Here is a 19,988-nt window from a genome sequence, read left to right on the forward strand (position 1 = left end):
TTGCGTTTGTATTTTTGTTCAGTGTATGTTGGTGTAAGCAGTACCTGTAACTGGGCTGTAGGCTTGGCTGATGTTGGTGATGACATTTGTGTGGACCAGGGTGGTGCCAGTATTGAATGGTCCCACAGTGTTACTTAAACTAGCAAAGAAAGACACCTTTGGTCTCTGAACACCGGGGAGAAACATTATCATTCATTTGTGAGCATTGTTGAGAAAGGTATTCTATGCTCCCATTGCTATAAGAAATAGCAGGTACTTTTTTAGCAAGACAAGGTGACAGATGAGACTTCTCTGAACATCTGTTTTACCTGTGTAGGCCCAGCCCTAACTTGTGTGCTCTCACCTCTGGCCGCATTGCAAATAGCCCAACAAAAAACAATATGGATGTATGATCTCTGTGGTAACTTGTAACTGTTTAAGGTGAACTCTCAACACTGTATGCAAGAAGGTTTTATTGTCTTATTTATTATTAAATGTAGATTGTTAAATATTATTCACCACTACAGCTGCCTTTTCTCTCTAGCTCCACCTCTCTCTCTGGCTGTCATCCTGGTTCCCATGGCAGAGCATGGGGAATAAAACAAACATCAGTTGACCCTTATTTCAACCAATGAAAACAAATCTCTTGTTCATAGTCAGACACACTGTATGTTTGCTACCTGAATTCTCTCTCTTCAGCTCCTCCACCTCTCCCTCACTAGCTCTACCTCTGGCTCCAATGGTGGGATGTTCTGCAGCTGCTTGGGTTGAAAAACCCCATCAATAAACATTAAGGTAATCAATTCATCAGTGTAATGTTATAGTGTGTATAATGCTGTTTAAAAATGCATATTGCCACCATAATGTTGAGAAACAACCTGGGCAAGAATCACGAGCAAGAACATGTTTGTTACAGCAATAAAAACTCTCCATGTAGGAAGAAACCTTGGGAGGAACCAGACTGGCGGAGGGAGTTCTGTTTGTCTGTATGTTCTGTTTGTCTGTATATTCTGTTTGTCTGTATGTTCTGTTTGTCTGTATGTTCTGTTTGTCTGTATGTTCTGTTTGTCTGGATGTTCTGTTTGTCTGGATGTTCTGTTTGTCTGGATGTTCTGTTTGTCTGTATGTTCTGTTTGTCTGGATGTTCTGTTTGTCTGTATGTTCTGTTTGTCTGTATATTCTGTTTGTCTGTATATTCTTTTTGTCTGTATGTTCTGTTTGGACATGTTCTGTTTGTCTGTCTGTTTGTCTGGATCTTTTGTCTGTATGAATTTGTCTGGATATTTCTGTTTGTCAGTTTGTCTGCTGGAGAATTCAACACCAGGGACACTCAAAGTCAATCTTAAATGAATCAGTATTTATTGTCAGCAAGCTGGAGAGGTCACAGTCAAACTTAGACGAATCAGTATTTATTGTCAACAAGCTGGAGAGGTCACAGTCAAACTTAGACGAATCAGTATTTATTGTCAGCAAGCTGGAGAGGTCACAGTCAAACTTAGACGAATCAGTATTTATTGTCAGCAAGCTGGAGAGGTCACAGTCAAACTTAGACGAATCAGTATTTATTGTCAGCAAGCTGGAGAGGTCACAGTCAAACTTAGACGAATCAGTATTTATTGTCAGCAAGCTGGAGAGGTCACAGTCAAACTTAGATGAATCAGTATTTATTGTCAACAAGCTGGAGAGGTCACAGTCAAACTTAGATGCATAAAGTACCAGTCAGAAGTCAGCTCTGTCGGGCCAGTCCCATTTGATCTCTTAAATACTGCTTACACAGACAAGTTACATAGGCATGGTTCATAGGGTTGGTTCCTGCATGTGTCTGTCACCGTCTCCTAACTCAATCTATAGGCCATATTCTGGGCATTCTGACAGATGGTCCTAAGGAGGGGGTCATTTCCCCCCTGCCCCCCTCATACCTTTACCAAGCAAAGGCAGGAACCAAGTATTATTTATGACACAAGACAATATGAACATTTTCAGGGCTGTCTCTTCACATAACATTTTCTTCACACTGTATATTCTGTTTGTCTATATATTCTGTTTATTGTGGCAGCACCATTTCACCCAGTCGAATTTCTGTACATGCAAATGTATTTGAATAAAGGTGATTCTGGAAGGTCTAACACTGATGTGCCTGAGACAGACAGTACAGCAACACCAGTAGAGCTACAACACCCCTCATTCTGAAACAATGTCTCTTCAGAACTAATGTAGTCTACTGGGCTCAGTCCCCTTCTTTATATAGACACTGGTCTCAGTGGACCAATACATGGGAATTTAACAGGTGTCCTCTATGGAATATAGCCAAAGACTCTGTAATGTAATGGAACAAGGGAACATTTTAAAAAACATTCAAAGTTGGGGGTGTTTAAGGCCATGGGAGAGTCGAACCTTTTCAAGATCACTCCTTTTCTCAAAGTTTGCTTATAAAAATCTGTCTAATGCTGTGTTAAATTTGTGTCTGTGTGTGTTAAATGAAATGGATTGAATTGCATTTTGTTACTGCTGAGAGACCTCCCATCCTCCTCTCCCCTTTTCTCTCTCTCTCTCCCTCTGAGTGTCACGGTTGTCTTAAGAACAGGACCAAGGCGCAGCGAATATTGAGTTCCACATATTTATTCCTGTAACGCACTTGGGCATAGTGTTGGTCGCGTCAATTCGAATCTGGTATCAGGATAAATATGACAATGAGTCACCGATTGTATGTTATGTATTTTTTATTAGCTAAGCAAAAAGTGCTAAATGCAATTTTTGTATATACGGGCTCTCTGTCCCACCTCGCAGGCCAAACAGAGAACTGACTTGTTCTTGACAAAGATATCATAATATACTCTTGACAGAAATAGTTCCTGCTTCCGAGCCGGCCTGTCAGAGTAGAGACTGGGCGTGGTTTAGACTCACCCAGCCTATCGTTGATTGTTGGCGCAGAGCTGATCCCGGCTCCCGGTTGCTCCAGTTGATAGATGTAACTGTTGCTGTGAAGAATATCTATGCGCTCATGCTCGATACCGTTATCTCGCACCTGGCTCCTGTTATCTAATAAAAGACCCTTTTTTCTCGCAACACTACGTTCTGAATGTGCCCCCCCAACTCATTGCACAGTTCCTATCTTCATGCTATTCTGTATTTTTCCATCATGAGAAAGGCCCATGGCCCTGAAACTGTTAACAATGTTTCAAGTCAGCTATGTTGCGTAACACATACATACATCCACACAAGCCAACAGCAGATAATATTCAATCACATATATGGTAACGGGCTATAGTGCATAACACAATCCTCATAATCCCCCTTTTTACACCCCTGTGTGGTGTAACCACACCATCTGATATACTAGGTTGCTGATGAACCCAGGAACTTTAAACCTTTATTTTGTGAATATATGAAGTGATGCACATCCCTTTGTGGATTAACATATATACACTGCTCAAAGAAATAAAGGGAACACTTAAACAACACAATGTAACTCCAAGTCAATCACACTTCTGTGAAATCAAACTGTCCACTTAGGAAGCAACACTGATTGACAATACATTTCACATGCTGTTGTGCAAATGGAATAGACAACAGGTGTAAATTATAGGCAATTAGCAAGACAACCCAATAAAGGAGTGGTTCTGCAGGTGGTGACCACAGACCATTTCTCAGTTCCTATGCTTCCTGGCTGATGTTTTGGTCACTTTTGAATGCTGGCGGTGCTTTCACTCTAGTGGTAGCATGAGATGGAGTCTACAACCCACACAAGTGGCTCAGGTAGTGCAGCTCATCCAGGATGGCACATCAATGTGAGCTGTGGCAAGAAGGTTTGCTGGTGTCTGTCAGCGTAGTGTGCAGAGCATGGAGGCGCTACCAGGAGACAGGCCAGTACATCAGGAGACGTGGAGGAGGCCGTAGGAGGGCAACAACCCAGCAGCAGGACCGCTACCTCCGCCTTTGTGCAAGGAGGAGCACTGCCAGAGCCCTGCAAAATTACCTCCAGCAGGCCACAAATGTGCATGTGTCTGCTCAAACGGTCAGAAACAGACTCCATGAGGGTGGTATGAAGGCCCGATGGCCACAGGTGGGGGATGTGCTTACAGCCCAACACCGTGCAGGACGTTTGGCATTTGCCAGAGAACACCAAGATTGGCAAATTCGCCACTGGCGCCCTGTGCTCTTCACAGATGAAAGCAGGTTCAGAGGTAGCCTGACTGCCATTAGCTACCGAGATGAGATCCTCAGACCCCTTGTGAGACCATATGCTGGTGCGGTTGGCCCTGGGTTCCTCCTAATGCAAGACAATGCTAGACCTCATGTGGCTGGAGTGTGTCAGCAGTTCCTGCAAGAGGAAGGCATTGATGCTATGGACTGGCCCGCCCGTTCCGCAGACCTGAATCCAATTGAGCACATCTGGGACATCATGTCTCGCTCCATCCACCAACGCCACGTTGCACGCCAGACTGTCTAGGAGTTGGTGGATGCTTTAGATCAGGTTTGGGAGGAGATCCCTCAGGAGACCATCCGCCACCTCATCAGGAGCATGACCAGGCGTTGTAGGGAGGTCATACAGGCACGTGGAGGCCACACGTGGAGGCCCCTCACTACTGAGCCTCATTTTGACTTGTTTTAAGGACATTACATCAAAGTTGGATCAGCCTGTAGTGTGGTTTTACACTTTAATTTTGAGTGTGACTCCAAATCCAGACCTCCATGGGTTGATACATTTGATTTCCATTGATCCTTTTTGTGTGATTTTGTTGTCAGCACATTCAACTACAGTGCCTTGCGAAAGTATTCGGCCCCCTTGAACTTTGCGACCTTTTGCCACATTTCAGGCTTCAAACATAAAGATATAAAACTGTATTTTTTTTTTGAAGAATCAACAACAAGTGGGACACAATCATGAAGTGGAACGACATTTATTGGATATTTCAAACTTGCAAAATGATTCAGCCCCCTTAAGTTAATACTTTGTAGCGCCACCTTTTGCTGCGATTACAGCTGTAAGTCGCTTGGGGTATGTCTCTATCAGTTTTGCACATCGAGAGACTGAAATTCTTTCCCATTCCTCCTTGCAAAACAGCTCGAGCTCAGTGAGGTTGGATGGAGAGCATTTGTGAACAGCATTTTTCAGTTCTTTCCACAGATTCTCGATTGGATTCAGGTCTGGACTTTGACTTGGCCATTCTAACACCTGGATATGTTTATTTTTGAACCATTCCATTGTAGATTTTGCTTTATGTTTTGGATCATTGTCTTGTTGGAAGACAAATCTCCGTCCCAGTCTCAGGTCTTTTGTAGACTCCATCAGGTTTTCTTCCAGAATGGTCCTGTATTTGGCTCCATCCATCTTCCCATCAATTTTAACCATCTTCCCTGTCCCTGCTGAAGAAAAGCAGGCCCAAACCATGATGCTGCCACCACCATGTTTGACAGTGGGGATGGTGTGTTCAGGATGATGAGCTGTGTTGCTTTTACGCCAAACATAACATTTTGCATTGTTGCCAAAAAGTTCAATTTTGGTTTCATCTGACCAGAGCACCTTCTTCCACATGTTTGGTGTGTCTCCCAGGTGGCTTGTGGCAAACTTTAAATGACACTTTTTATGGATATCTTTAAGAAATGGTTTTCTTCTTGCCACTCTTCCATAAAGGCCAGATTTGTGCAATATACGACTGATTGTTGTCCTATGGACAGAGTCTCCCACCTCAGCTGTAGATCTCTGCAGTTCATCCAGAGTGATCATGGGCCTCTTGGCTGCATCTCTGATCAGTCTTCTCCTTGTATGAGCTGAAAGTTTAGAGGGACGGCCAGGTCTTGGTAGATTTGCAGTGGTCTGATACTCCTTCCATTTCAATATTATCGCTTGCACAGTGCTCCTTGGGATGTTTAAAGCTTGGGAAATCTTTTTGTATCCAAATCCAGCTTTAAACTTCTTCACAACAGTATCTCGGACCTGCCTGGTGTGTTCCTTGTTCTTCATGATGCTCTCTGCGCTTTTAACGGACCTCTGAGACTATCACAGTACAGGTGCATTTATACGGAGACTTGATTACACACAGGTGGATTGTATTTATCATCATTAGTCATTTAGGTCAACATTGGATCATTCAGAGATCCTCACTGAACTTCTGGAGAGAGTTTGCTGCACTGAAAGTAAAGGGGCTGAATAATTATGCACGCCCAATTTTTCAGTTTTTGATTTGTTAAAAAAGTTTGAAATATCCAATAAATGTCGTTCCACTTCATGATTGTGTCCCACTTGTTGTTGATTCTTCACAAAAAATACAGTTTTATATCTTTATGTTTGAAGCCTGAAATGTGGCAAAAGGTCGCAAAGTTCAAGGGGGCCGAATACTTTCGCAAGGCACTGTATGTAAATTAAGTATTTATTAAGAATATTTAATTCATTCAGATCTAGGATGTGTTATTTTAGTGTTCCCTTTATTTTTTTTAGCAGTGTATATTATATAGCATATTACATTATTACGGCACTCCGTTCAGACAGACCGAAAGTGGCATTCCATGCTGGTTTAGAAAGAACGATTGGATCTTTTTCTGATAGTGAAATAACTCTGGACTGCACTAATGTCACCACAAATACAGCCCAGTTACAGGTACTGTTTACACACCTGTACATGCATTAACTCACATGTCCACATTGGGTAGCTACAGGCATCCACCCAAATGTTCCTCTCACAACCTGTCATTAAACATGATGTAAAATGACTCACCTCTCGCCTTCTCTTGATGTTTGTAGATGATAAAAAGTATAGAGTAGGCTACAGAAAACAACAAAATCAAGACCAGATTAATTGAACTTTATTAGTGTGTGCACTTTCCTTGTATATTCAGAGGTCATCTGAAGTACATACATGAAATGAATAAATACATGAACACAATAACAACCATGCATGAAAACAAACAAAGTGGGTCGGTATTGAATAGGTGCTAGGTTCATTAACATACAGTAAATACCCAATAAAACGGAAGCAGTCATTGAGCAATGGAAATGATTTGAAGTGAGGAGTGATAAGATCAGCATGTTAGGAGCAGGGAGTTTAGTCTCAGTCTGATATCTGTCTCAGATCATCTCAATGTCAGCCTCCCTGGCAGGGTTCTTCTTGTGGTACTCCGAGATGCGGCTCTCCATGACCGGACGGAAGTGGCGAACCAGACCCTAAGCAAGGAAGAGAAGGGTGGAGTGACGGAGGTCAGGGTGTTACTTCAACAGTTTCTCCAACTCCAATAGTCTCACCTAGCTAACCTTTGATCCCAGTAGTCTCACCTGTACCTGTCTAACCTCTGATCCCAGTAGTCTCAACTGTACCTGTTTAACCTCTGACCCAAGTAGTCTCACCTGTTCCTAACTAACCTGACCCCAGTAGTCTCACCTGTACCTGTCTAACCTCTGATCCCAGTAGTCTCACCTGTACCTGTCAAACCTCTGACCCAAGTCGTCTCACCTGTTCCTAACTAACCTGACCCCAGTAGTCTCACCTGTACCTGTCTAACCTCTGATCCCAGTAGTCTCACCTGTTCCTAACTAACCTGACCCCAGTAGTCGCACCTGTTCCTAACTAACCTCTGACCCAAGTAATCACAGACCATGCAGCTCCGTCCCCCTGTAGTCTCACCTGTACAGGCCATGCAGCCCCGTGCCCCAGTAGTCTCACCTATCTAACCTCTGACCCCAGTAGTCTCACCTGTACAGGCCATGCAGCTCCGTCCCCCAGTAGTCTCACCTGTACAGGCCATGCAGCCCCGTCCCCCAGTAGTCTCACCTGTACAGGCCATGCAGCCCCGTCCCCAGTAGTCTCACCTGTACAGGCCATGCAGCCCCGTCCCCCAGTAGTCTCACCTGTACAGGCCATGCAGCCCGTCCCCAGTAGTCTCACCTGTACAGGCCATGCAGCCCCGTCCCCCAGTAGTCTCACCTGTACAGGCCATGCAGCCCCGTCCCCCAGTAGTCTCACCTGTACAGGCCATGCAGCCCCGTCCCCCAGTAGTCTCACCTGTACAGGCCATGCAGCCCCGTCCCCAGTAGTCTCACCTGTACAGGCCATGCAGCCCCGTCCCCCAGTAGTCTCACCTGTACAGGCCATGCAGCCCCGTCCCCCAGTAGTCTCACCTGTACAGGCCATGCAGCCCCGTCCCCAGTAGTCTCACCTGTACAGGCCATGCAGCCCCTCCCCCAGTAGTCTCACCTGTACAGGCCATGCAGCCCCGTCCCCCAGTAGTCTCACCTGTACAGGCCATGCAGCCCCGTCCCCCAGTAGTCTCACCTGTACAGGCCATGCAGCCCCGTCCCCCAGTAGTCTCACCTGTACAGGCCATGCAGCCCCGTCCCCCAGTAGTCTCACCTGTACAGGCCATGCAGCCCCGTCCCCCAGTAGTCTCACCTGTACAGGCCATGCAGCTCCGTCCCCAGTAGTCTCACCTGTACAGGCCATGCAGCCCCGTCCCCAGTAGTCTCACCTGTACAGGCCATGCAGCCCGTCCCCCAGTAGTCTCACCTGTACAGGCCATGCAGCCCCGTCCCCCAGTAGTCTCACCTGTACAGGCCATGCAGCCCCGTCCCCCAGTAGTCTCACCTGTACAGGCCATGCAGCCCCGTCCCCCAGTAGTCTCACCTGTACAGGCCATGCAGCTCCGTCCCCCAGTAGTCTCACCTGTACAGGCCATGCAGCCCGTCCCCCAGTAGTCTCACCTGTACAGGCCATGCAGCTCCGTCCCCAGTAGTCTCACCTGTACAGGCCATGCAGCTCCGTCCCCCAGTAGTCTCACCTGTACAGGCCATGCAGCTCCGTCCCCAGTAGTCTCACCTGTACAGGCCATGCAGCCCCGTCCCCCAGTAGTCTCACCTGTACAGGCCATGCAGCCCGTCCCCCAGTAGTCTCACCTGTACAGGCCATGCAGCTCCGTCCCCCAGTAGTCTCACCTGTACAGGCCATGCAGCCCCGTCCCCCAGTAGTCTCACCTGTACAGGCCATGCAGCTCCGTCCCCCAGGGCACAGATGGTATGGCCCTCGATCTGTTTACTCAGCTCCCAGATCATATCAATCTCAGAGTTGGCCGCGTCGCCACGCACAAACCGCCACATCATCTTATCCATCCAGTCCACTCCTGGTGGGGGGGGGGTAGAACGAAATAGGGAGAGAGAGAGAGAGAGACAAGGCAAGAAGGGCATTCTATGCCATCAAAAGGAACATAAATTTCAACATACCAATTAGGATTTGGCTAAAAATACTTGAATCAGTCATAGAGCCCATTGCCCTTTATGGTTGTGAGGTCTGGGGTCCGCTCACCAACCAAGACTTCACAAAATGGGACAAACACCAAATTGAGACTCTGCACGCAGAATTCTGCAAAAATATCCTCCGTGTACAACGTAGAACACCAAATAATGCATGCAGAGCAGAATTAGGCCGATACCCACTAATTATCAAAATCCAGAAAAGAGACGTTAAATTCTATAACCACTTAAAAGGAAGCGATTCCCAAACCTTCCACAACAAAGCCATCACCTACAGAGAGATGAACCTGGAGAAGAATCCCCTAAGCAAGCTGGTCCTGGGGCTCTGTTCACAAACACACCCTACAGAGCCCCAGGACAGCAGCACAATTAGACCCAATCAAATCATGAGAAAACAAAAAGATAATTACTTGACATATTGGAAAGAATTAACACAAAAACAGAGCAAACTAGAATGCTATTTGGCCCTACACAGAGAGTACACAGCGGCAGAATACCTGACCACTGTGACTGACCCAAAATTAAGGAAAGCTTTGACTATGTACAGACTCAGTGAGCATAGCCTTGCTATTGAGAAAGGCCGCCGTAGGCAGACATGGCTCTTAAGAGAAGACAGGCTATGTGCTCACTGCCCACAAAATGAGGTGGAAACTGAGCTGCACTTCCTAACCTCCTGCCCAATGTATGACCATATTAGAGAGACATATTTCCCTCAGATTACACAGATCCACAAAGAATTTGAAAACAAATCCAATTTTGATAAACTCCCATATCTACTGGGTGAAATTCCACAGTGTGCCATCACAGCAGCAAGATTTGTGACCTGTTGCCACGAGAAAAGGGCAACCAGTGAAGAACACACACCATTGTAAATACAACCCATATTTATGCTTATTTATTTTATCTTGTGTCCTTTACCATTTGTACATTGTTAAAACACTGTATATATATAATATGACATTTGTAATGTCTTTATTGTTTTGAAACTTCTGTATGTGTAATGTTTACTGTTAATTTTTATTGTTTATTTCACTTTATGTACTCACTTTACATATTATCTACCTCACTTGCTTTGGCAATGTTAACACGTTTCCCATGCCAATAAAGCCCCTTGAATTGAATTGAATTGAATTGAGAGAGATGAGATCAACTTATCCACCCAGTCATTTTTGTGGCACTCAGATATCAGAAGTGGGATGGGGTTTTATGTTGGAGCAATAATGTTGCAATTTATGTTGGAGCAATAAGCTATGTAGGAGCAATAAGCTATGTAGGAGCAATAAGCTATGTAGGAGCAATAAGCTATGTAGGAGCAAAATGGACCAGGATGTCTTGCTCCCAGGCAGACTAAATAACTTTTTTGCCTGCTTTGAGGACAATACAGTGCCACTGACACGGCCTGCAACCAAAACATGCGGCCTCTCCTTCACTGCAGCCGAGGTGAGTAAAACATTTAAACGTGTTAACCCTCGCAAGGCTGCAGGCCCAGACGGCATCCCCAGCCGCGCCCTCAAAGCATGCGCAGATCAGCTGGCTGGTGTGTTTACGGACATATTCAATCAATCCCTATCTCAGTCTGCTGTTCCCACATGCTTCAAGAGGGCCACCATTGTTCCTGTTCCCAAGAAAGCTAAGGTAACTGAGCTAAACGACTACCGCCCCGTAGCACTCACTTCCGTCATCATGAAGTGCTTTGAGAGATTAGTCAAGGACCATATCACCTCCACCCTACCTGACACCCTTGACCCACTCCAATTTGCTTACCGCCCAAATAGGTCCACAGACGATGCAATCTCAACCACACTGCACACTGCCCTAACCCATCTGGACAAGAGGAATACCTATGTGAGAATGCTGTTCATCGACTACAGCTCGGCATTCAACACCATAGTACCCTCCAAGCTCGTCATCAAGCTCGAGACCCTGGGTCTCGACCCCGCCCCGTGCAACTGGGTACTGGACTTCCTGACGGGCCGCCCCCAGGTGGTGAGGGTAGGCAACAACATCTCCACCCCGCTGATCCTCAACACTGGGGCCCCACAAGGGTGCGTTCTGAGCCCTCTCCTGTATTCCCTGTTCACCCACGACTGCGTGGCCACGCACGCCTCCAACTCAATCATCAAGTTTGCGGACGACACAACAGTGGTAGGCTTGATTACCAACAACGACGAGACGGCCTACAGGGAGGAGGTGAGGGCCCTCGGAGTGTGGTGTCAGGAAATTAACCTCTCACTCAACGTCAACAAAACTAAGGAGATGATTGTGGACTTCAGGAAACAGCAGAGTGAGCACCCCCCTATCCACATCGACGGGACAGTAGTAGAGAGGGTAGTAAGTTTTAAGTTCCTTGGCGTACACATCACAGACAAACTGAATTGGTCCACCCACACAGACAGCATCGTGAAGAAGACGCAGCAGCTTCTCTTCAACCTCAGGAGGCTGAAGAAATTCGGCTTGTCACCAAAAGCGCTCACAAACTTCTACAGATGCACTATCGAGAGCATCCTGGCGGGCTGTATCACCGCCTGGTACGGCAACTGCTCCGCCCACAACCGTAAGGCTCTCCAGAGGGTAGTGAGGTCTGCACAACGCATCACTGGGGGCAAACTACCTGCCCTCCAGGACACCTACACCACCCGATGTTACAGGAAGGCCATAAAGATCATCAAGGACAACAACCACCGAGCCACTGCCAAGGCCATCAGACTGTTAAACAGCCACCACTAACATTGAGTGGCTGCTGCCAACACACTGACTCAACTCCAGCCACTTTAATAATGGGAATTGATGGGAAATGATGTAAAATATATCACTAGCCACTTTAAACAATGCTACCTAATAAAATGTTTACATACTCTACATTATTCATCTCATATGCATACGTATATACTGTACTCTATATCATCTACTGCATCTTTATGTAATACATGTATCACTAGCCACTTTAACTATGCCACTTTGTTTACATACTCATCTCATATGTATATACTGCACTCAATACCATCTACTGTATCTTGCCTATGCCGCTCTGTACCATCACTCATTCATACAGTGCCTTGCGAAAGTATACGGCCCCCTTGAACTTTGCGACCTTTTGCCACATTTCAGGCTTCAAACATAAAGATATAAAACTGTATTTTTTTGTGAAGAATCAACAACAAGTGGGACACAATCATGAAGTGGAACGACATTTATTGGATATTTTAAACTTTTTTAACAAATCAAAAACTGAAAAATTGGGCGTGCAAAATTATTCAGCCCCTTTACTTTCAGTGCAGCAAACTCTCTCCAGAAGTTCAGTGAGGATCTCTGAATGATCCAATGTTGACCTAAATGACTAATGATGATAAATACAATCCACCTGTGTGTAATCAAGTCTCCGTATAAATGCACCTGCACTGTGATAGTCTCAGAGGTCCGTTAAAAGCGCAGAGAGCATCATGAAGAACAAGGAACACACCAGGCAGGTCCGAGATACTGTTGTGAAGAAGTTTAAAGCCGGATTTGGATACAAAAAGATTTCCCAAGCTTTAAACATCCCAAGGAGCACTGTGCAAGCGATAATATTGAAATGGAAGGAGTATCAGACCACTGCAAATCTACCAAGACCTGGCCGTCCCTCTAAACTTTCAGCTCATACAAGGAGAAGACTGATTGGAGATGCAGCCAAGAGGCCCATGATCACTCTGGATGAACTGCAGAGATCTACAGCTGAGGTGGGAGACTCTGTCCATAGGACAACAATCAGTCGTATATTGCACAAATCTGGCCTTTATGGAAGAGTGGCAAGAAGAAAGCCATTTCTTAAAGATATCCATAAAAAGTGTCGTTTAAAGTTTGCCACAAGCCACCTGGGAGACACACCAAACATGTGGAAGAAGGTGCTCTGGTCAGATGAAACCAAAATTGAACTTTTTGGCAACAATGCAAAACGTTATGTTTGGCGTAAAAGCAACACAGCTCATCACCCTGAACACACCATCCCCACTGTCAAACATGGTGGTGGCAGCATCATGATTTGGCCCTGCTTTTCTTCAGCAGGGACAGGGAAGATGGTTAAAATTGATGGGAAGATGGATGGAGCCAAATACAGGACAATTCTGGAAGAAAACCTGATGGAGTCTGCAAAAGACCTGAGACTGGGATGGAGATTTGTCTTCCAACAAGACAATGATCCAAAACATAAAGCAAAATCTACAATGGAATGGTTCAAAAATAAACATATCCAGGTGTTAGAATGGCCAAGTCAAAGTCCAGACCTGAATCCAATCGAGAATCTGTGGAAAGAACTGAAAACTGCTGTTCACAAATGCTCTCCATTCAACCTCACTGAGCTCGAGCTGTTTTGCAAGGAGGAATGGGAAAAAATGTCAGTCTCTCGATGTGCAAAACTGATAGAGACATACCCCAAGCGACTTACAGCTGTAATCGCAGCAAAAGGTGGCGCTACAAAGTATTAACTTAAGGGGCTGAATAATTTTGCACGCCCAATTTTTCAGTTTTTGATTTGTTAAAAAAGTTTGAAATATCCAATAAATGTCGTTCCACTTCATGATTGTGTCCCACTTGTTGTTGATTCTTCACAAAAAAATACAGTTTTATATCTTTATGTTTGAAGCCTGAAATGTGGCAAAAGGTCGCAAAGTTCAAGGGGGCCGAATACTTTAGCAAGGCACTGTATATCTTTATGTACATATTCTTTATCCCCCTACACTTGTGTGTATAAGACAGTAGCTTTGGAATTGTTAGTTAGATTACTTGTTGGTTATTACTGCATTGTCGGAACTAGAAGCACAAGCATTTCGCTACACTGGCATTAACATCTGCTAGCCATGTGTATGTGACAAATAAAATTGGATTTGATTTGATTATCAAGACTGTGTGTAGTTCCTTACCTTCCCTGCAGGGGGTGCACTGGCCACAGCTCTCATGTTTATAGAACTCAACTAGGCGGGCGATGGCTCTGATTACATCAGTCTGGAGGAATAGATGCAACTATTTGTTTAGTTTGATGTGTCTTAAATATAATGTTCATAAATATAAAGTAAATAGAGTGTGTGAGTGCGTTCTTACAGATTTGTCCATGACGATGACGGCGGCGGTGCCCAGAGCGGACTCTGCGCGGACGAGGTCATCAAAATCCATCATGACATCATCACACACAGAGCGAGGGATAATGGGTGTGGAGGAGCCTCCAGGGATCACTCCCAGTAGGTTGTCCCAGCCGCCCCTCACACCTCCTGAACCAATCAGAGACGAGGGGAGGGTCAGGCGCACAAATATCAGCAGCACCAATAATATACACACTAATACACACCTGCGTGTCTGTCTATGAGTTCTCTGAGAGGAATGGACATCTCTTCCTCTACTGTGCACGGAGTGTTTACGTGACCAGAGATGTTGAACAGCTTTGTCCCAGCATTCCTCTCTCTACCGAAGCTCGCAAACCACGCTCCACCTCGACGACAGATAGCAGGTGCCACAGCAACCGTCTCCACATTAGCAACCGTTGTTGGGCATCCAAACACCCCTGGACACCCAAAGACAAGGTGGTACATTGAGGGAAAGTCATTAAGAAGAGCATTTATTTTCACAGTATAGTCTACAGAAAACAATTGAACTGTCAGAAATGCAATGTACACTTCCCTTACGGAAAAAATCACATGAACCAAGTTAATGTGATAACGTGACAACATGTAAAGCAACATGTGATAACATGAAACTACACATTTTCCACATGTGAAATCATGTGGTTTTTCTGTTAGGGTTTTGGTTGACCATATTATCATTATTTTGATAGTTTATTTTTTGGCGAGATTTAGGTAAATCCAAAGGTGGTAGGTAATTTCCTCACCTATGTCAGCGGGGAAAGGTGGTTTGAGTCTGGGTTTCCCCTGCTTGCCCTCCAGGGACTCGATGAGGGCCGTCTCCTCCCCACAGATGTAGGCTCCTGCCCCCCGCATCACAAACACATCAAAGTCGTACCCAGAGCCACACGCGTTCTTGCCTATCAACCCTGCTGCATACGCCTCGTTTATCGCCACCTGGTGGACAGGACATACTGTAAGTGTGTGTGTGTGTGCTCGTTTGTGGAGGAGACAGGAGAGGACAGGACTCCAACCAGTCTAAGCAGATAGTCTGACCTGTGTATTGGAGGACTCGTTGTAGAACACTGACCTGTGTATTGGAGGACTTGTTGTAGAACTCTGACCTGTGTATTGGAGGACTCGTTGTAGAACTCTGACCTGTGTATTGGAGGACTCGTTGTAGAACTCTGACCTGTGTATTGGAGGACTCGTTGTAGAACTCTGACCTGTGTATTGGAGGACTCGTTGTAGAGCTCTGACCTGTGTATTGGAGGACTCGTTGTAGAACCGACCTGTGTATTGGAGGACTCGTTGTAGAACTCTGACCTGTGTATTGGAGGACTCGTTGTAGAACTGACCTGTGTATTGGAGGACTCGTTGTAGAACACTGACCTGTGTATTGGAGGACTCATTGTAGAACTCTGACCTGTGTATTGGAGGACTCGTTGTAGAACTGACCTGTGTATTGGAGGACTCGTTGTAGAACTCTGACCTGTGTATTGGAGGACTCGTTGTAGAACTCTGACCTGTGTATTGGAGGACTCGTTGTAGAACTCTGACCTGTGTATTGGAGGACTCGTTGTAGAACTCTGATCTGTGTATTGGAGAACTCGTTGTAGAACTCTGATCTGTGTATTGGAGAACTCGTTGTAGAACTGACCTGTGTATTGGAGGACTCGTTGTAGAACTCTCCTCTGATGTAGATGTAAGCGGCGTGGGCTCCCATGGCCCTCCCAGCCACCAGGCAGCCCTCCACCAGCTTGTGAGGGTCGTGACGCATGATCTCTCTGTCCTTACACGTCCCTGGCTCTCCTTCATCTGCATTCACTACCAGGTACTTAGGTCTGAGATACACAGACACTGTATGTTACACACCAGTGGAGGCTCCTCAGGGGAGGAAGTTGAGGACCATCGTCCTCAGTGAATTTCAGAAAAATTTAAATAGTTAAACATTTAAAAAGTTGTCTTTTTAGATACAACGATACTAAATATATTCACCTCACCAAAGAATTGATTAAAACACAATGTTTTGCAATGAAGGTCTATTGTAGCCTCAACAGCACTCTGTAGAGTAGAGCCAAAGCTGTCCTGGAGGACAGCTAGTTTCCGTCATCCTCTGGGCACATTGACTTCAATACAAAACCTAGGAGGCTCGTGGTTCTCACCCCCTTCCATAGACTTACACAGTAATTATGTCAACTTCCGGAGGATATCCTCCAACCTATAAGAGCTCTTGCAGCATGAACTGACATGTTGTCCACCCAATCAAAGGATCAGATAATTAATCTAGTACTGAAAGCATCAACTACAGCTAGCGAGCACTGCAGTGCATAATATGTGGTGAGTAGTTGACTCAAAGAGAAAGACAATAGTTGAACAGTTTTGAACAAATTAATTTATTCAAAAGTGCATGAGAGGCAAGAGAGAGAGATAGCCACCTGGTGGCTATATATAGTTTTTTTCTCACTTTTGAGCTACCTACTCAAACACCTGGCTCAAACAGAGAGGGTTGCTACGTTAGCTAGCTGGCTATGGCTATCCAACAGTGGAACTCTTCCAAGTCAAGGTAAGCTTTTGGTTTTATTAATTTACTGCCACTGGGGCCCGCCAGTGTAACTACTAAACTCCTTGCTGACTGTACACTGTATTGCATGATTGTAGCGGGTTTACTAACACATTAGTTCTAGTGGCTATATTGACTATTTCGTTATAATATGGTGCCAAACAATGTAGGTGGTGTGTAGCGGTTATGATATGAAGGTGTGCAAAGCTGTCATCAAGGCAAAGGGTGGCTACTTTGAAGAATCTCAAATATAAAATATATTTTGATTTGTTTAGCACTTTTTTGGTAACTACATTATTCCATATGTGTTATTTTATAGTTGTGTTGTCTTCACTATTATTCTACAATGTAGAAAATAGTACAAATACAGAAAAACCCTTGAATGAGTAGGTGTGTCCAAACTTTTGACTGGTACTGTATGTGGCTGCTATGAAAGTGAACTGTGTTTGTGTGTGAACTGTTGGACTAATTATTACACCCTAGATCAGCTAGATGCAGACAAGAGTGTACAAGGCAGTATTGAATGTATCAATGTCTGTCACCTTTATTACTCAAATTTCTCTCGACCTGTTCACCTAGCGTACCTTGTAAACTTTTTATTCATAGACTAGGTTGTAGCAATCTCATAATGGGTACAGAGAAAATTTGAGTATCAAGTAGTAGCCTAAAAACCCCATTCAAAACTGTCAGTCTCTAGACTGTATGATGTGCTACAGGCCCACATAGAGGTATCCACAGACACCATTAAAAGGGCTTGGGAACAAGAACTTAGGTCAGAAATCTCAGATGAGGACTGGGTAGAAGCTCTCAGGAATATAAACCACAGTTCAGTGAATGCCAGACACAACCTGGTACAGTTTAAGGTGATACACAGGTTACATTACTCAAAAGTGAAACTGCATAAAATATTCCCGGACACCTCACCACTGTGTGAGAGGTGCAAGCAGGATGAGGGGACGTTGACCCACTTATTCTGGATATGTCCTAAGTTACATGTTTACTGGGCTCTCATTTTTTATTACTTATCTAGAGCCTTTGATAGAGTTCTAGCCCCAGACCCATTGACCGCTCTGTTTGGTACAGTTGATGGGAATAACCACGAAGGGAAAGCTGTCTCTCTTTGTACTCTATTAGCCAAAAGGCTCATATTGCAATTTTGGAAACTGGAGACTGTGCCTACCTTTGAAATGTGGTTACGGGATTTAGGGAATGTAATACATATGGAAAAGATTCGATACAATACCTCCAATAGAAGTCCAATGTTTTACAAAATATGGCAGCCGATACTGGATAAATGGTCTAGTCCCGCTTCATAACTGGGTTGACGATCTGCTGCTACTCTGTGCTGTACTCCACTCCACTCAATATTTATTTTTGGCTTAACTACACTGCTTGTAATGACTATATGCTGTCTTCTTATACATGTACCACCTAATAGGATTTAGTTTTATTTTGTGTATGTGTGAGTTAAGTTTTGTTTTGTCCTCTAAATTGGCCGTCCCATTCAACAGTGTGTCATTGTTAGTATTGCTGTCTTTTTATTTGATTTTTTATTGGAAAATAATAAACATATAAAAAATAAAAAAAAGTAGTAGCCTAAACCTATCGATGTTACATTGAGCTGGGTGAATGGAATATGAATGATAGTCATCCAATATGCTTGTAATAGAAATAAGGCCATGCTCATACAAAAATGGTACCAACCGCCACTGTTACGCGCACACACACTCTCTCTCTCAATCTCTCTCTTTCTTACCTGCCGTCGCTGGGTTTGTTCATGAAGCCCCACTTCATGCCGGTAGGGAAGCCAGCTCCTCCTCTCCCTCTCAGACCAGACACCTTGACCTCATTCAGGATCCAGTCTGTCCCCTTCAGGAGGATCTCTTTAGTCTTATACCAGTCACCCCGACGCAGAGCACCCTTCAGACTGGGGACACAATGGGAAATATAGATCCCGTTTTAAATAGACCACTATCACCTAATAATTCCTATGTACCTGATGTATGTATTGTTTTCACATATCATGTATTCTCGGGTAGGTTGAGGGAAGGGGACAAGGAGACAAGGACACTTTATGGATGGTGGAGAAGAGGGCAAGGGTACTATGTGCATAGAATTGATGGTATCCAGTATGTGTATGTGCAGAGTGATGTTAAGTTTGGGATGTTACTACCTCCAGTCATGACGGCCATACAAGTTTGTGAAAATTCGGTCTTGATCACTCAAGGGCCCAAATGTAGTCTTCTTTGGATTCTCCTAGCAACCCAGATATACACACATACATATCATAATGCATGTTACGATAATAGGCTAGATGGAGACCTAGGCAGCTGTAGCCTAGTCTCGAAAACAGAAATAGTTTTAAACTACACTAGGTGATAGAAGGCTACCTGTTGCTTTGCTGCGGTGCTGTAGCGCTGGGCCAGATGAGGCGAGACGCACTGCTGCGCCGCGGCCGAGTGCGCACCTGTGCTCGCTAGCATCCGACGTAGCGTCAGCATCCTGGAACAGAGAACGAAGGGAACTTTGTTTGGAGCAAACTAGCTAGTCCAGTTAGCCAGCTACAGAGTTATTGCCCTAGTGCTCATTTAACAATCTATACTTGAATAAAGTTGTATGTAAGATATCAGCATATGGAATCTGATATGTACATTTGGCCAAACACATTTTAAAAAGCGCACTTGCTGGTCCAGATAAATTAGCTTAGTTGAGCTAATTTAGCTGTTAAGAATGTTCTCGCTAACTAATCTCCATTCACCTTCCTGCCATTAGATGACCAATGATGTTGTTGATTAACCTGAAAGGTTTCCCTCTTTGGGTTGTTGCTTCTCTCCCAGACTTGTTCACTGTCTCAAAAATGACAAAACGTTCAGTTTAGTTAGCAGTGCAGTCGGTTGTTGGCCAGGCTAGCTAGTTGGGTTAGCGAACTCAACTAGTGCTGCTAATTGGATTATGACGTCCCGTCTGCCTGCGACAACCCAAAGCCACCGGTGTCGAGGCTGGTTGACATTCCTCCCTGCATCATCGGCAGAAGTGAATCTGGGTACAGTGTGTGAAAGACTGCAGCTGAGAAGTTAGGCCAACTCAGTGCATTAACTTTTGTCGTGAATAATTATCTACT

At 44.8% G+C, this 19,988-nt stretch overlaps 1 protein-coding gene across 1 annotated transcript; it reads right to left on the reverse strand.

Annotated features, from left to right (window-relative positions):
• Positions 1–6,767: 6,767 nt before the first annotated feature.
• On the reverse strand, positions 6,768–19,913 carry LOC112242135 (NADH dehydrogenase [ubiquinone] flavoprotein 1, mitochondrial). The gene is made up of 11 exons (XM_042307951.1): positions 19,626–19,913; positions 19,258–19,369; positions 19,041–19,123; positions 18,624–18,794; positions 15,965–16,148; positions 15,072–15,261; positions 14,535–14,747; positions 14,291–14,457; positions 14,113–14,194; positions 8,942–9,087; positions 6,768–7,141 (listed from the first exon to the last, which is right to left on the reverse strand). Exons 1-11 carry the CDS (start codon positions 19,634–19,636, stop codon positions 7,046–7,048), a joined length of 1,455 nt encoding a protein of 484 aa, XP_042163885.1. The 5' UTR covers positions 19,637–19,913; the 3' UTR covers positions 6,768–7,045.
• Positions 19,914–19,988: the final 75 nt, after the last annotated feature.

Source organism: Oncorhynchus tshawytscha, linkage group LG03 (assembly GCF_018296145.1).
Source record: "Oncorhynchus tshawytscha isolate Ot180627B linkage group LG03, Otsh_v2.0, whole genome shotgun sequence".
In the NCBI taxonomy this organism is placed as follows: domain Eukaryota; kingdom Metazoa; phylum Chordata; class Actinopteri; order Salmoniformes; family Salmonidae; genus Oncorhynchus; species Oncorhynchus tshawytscha.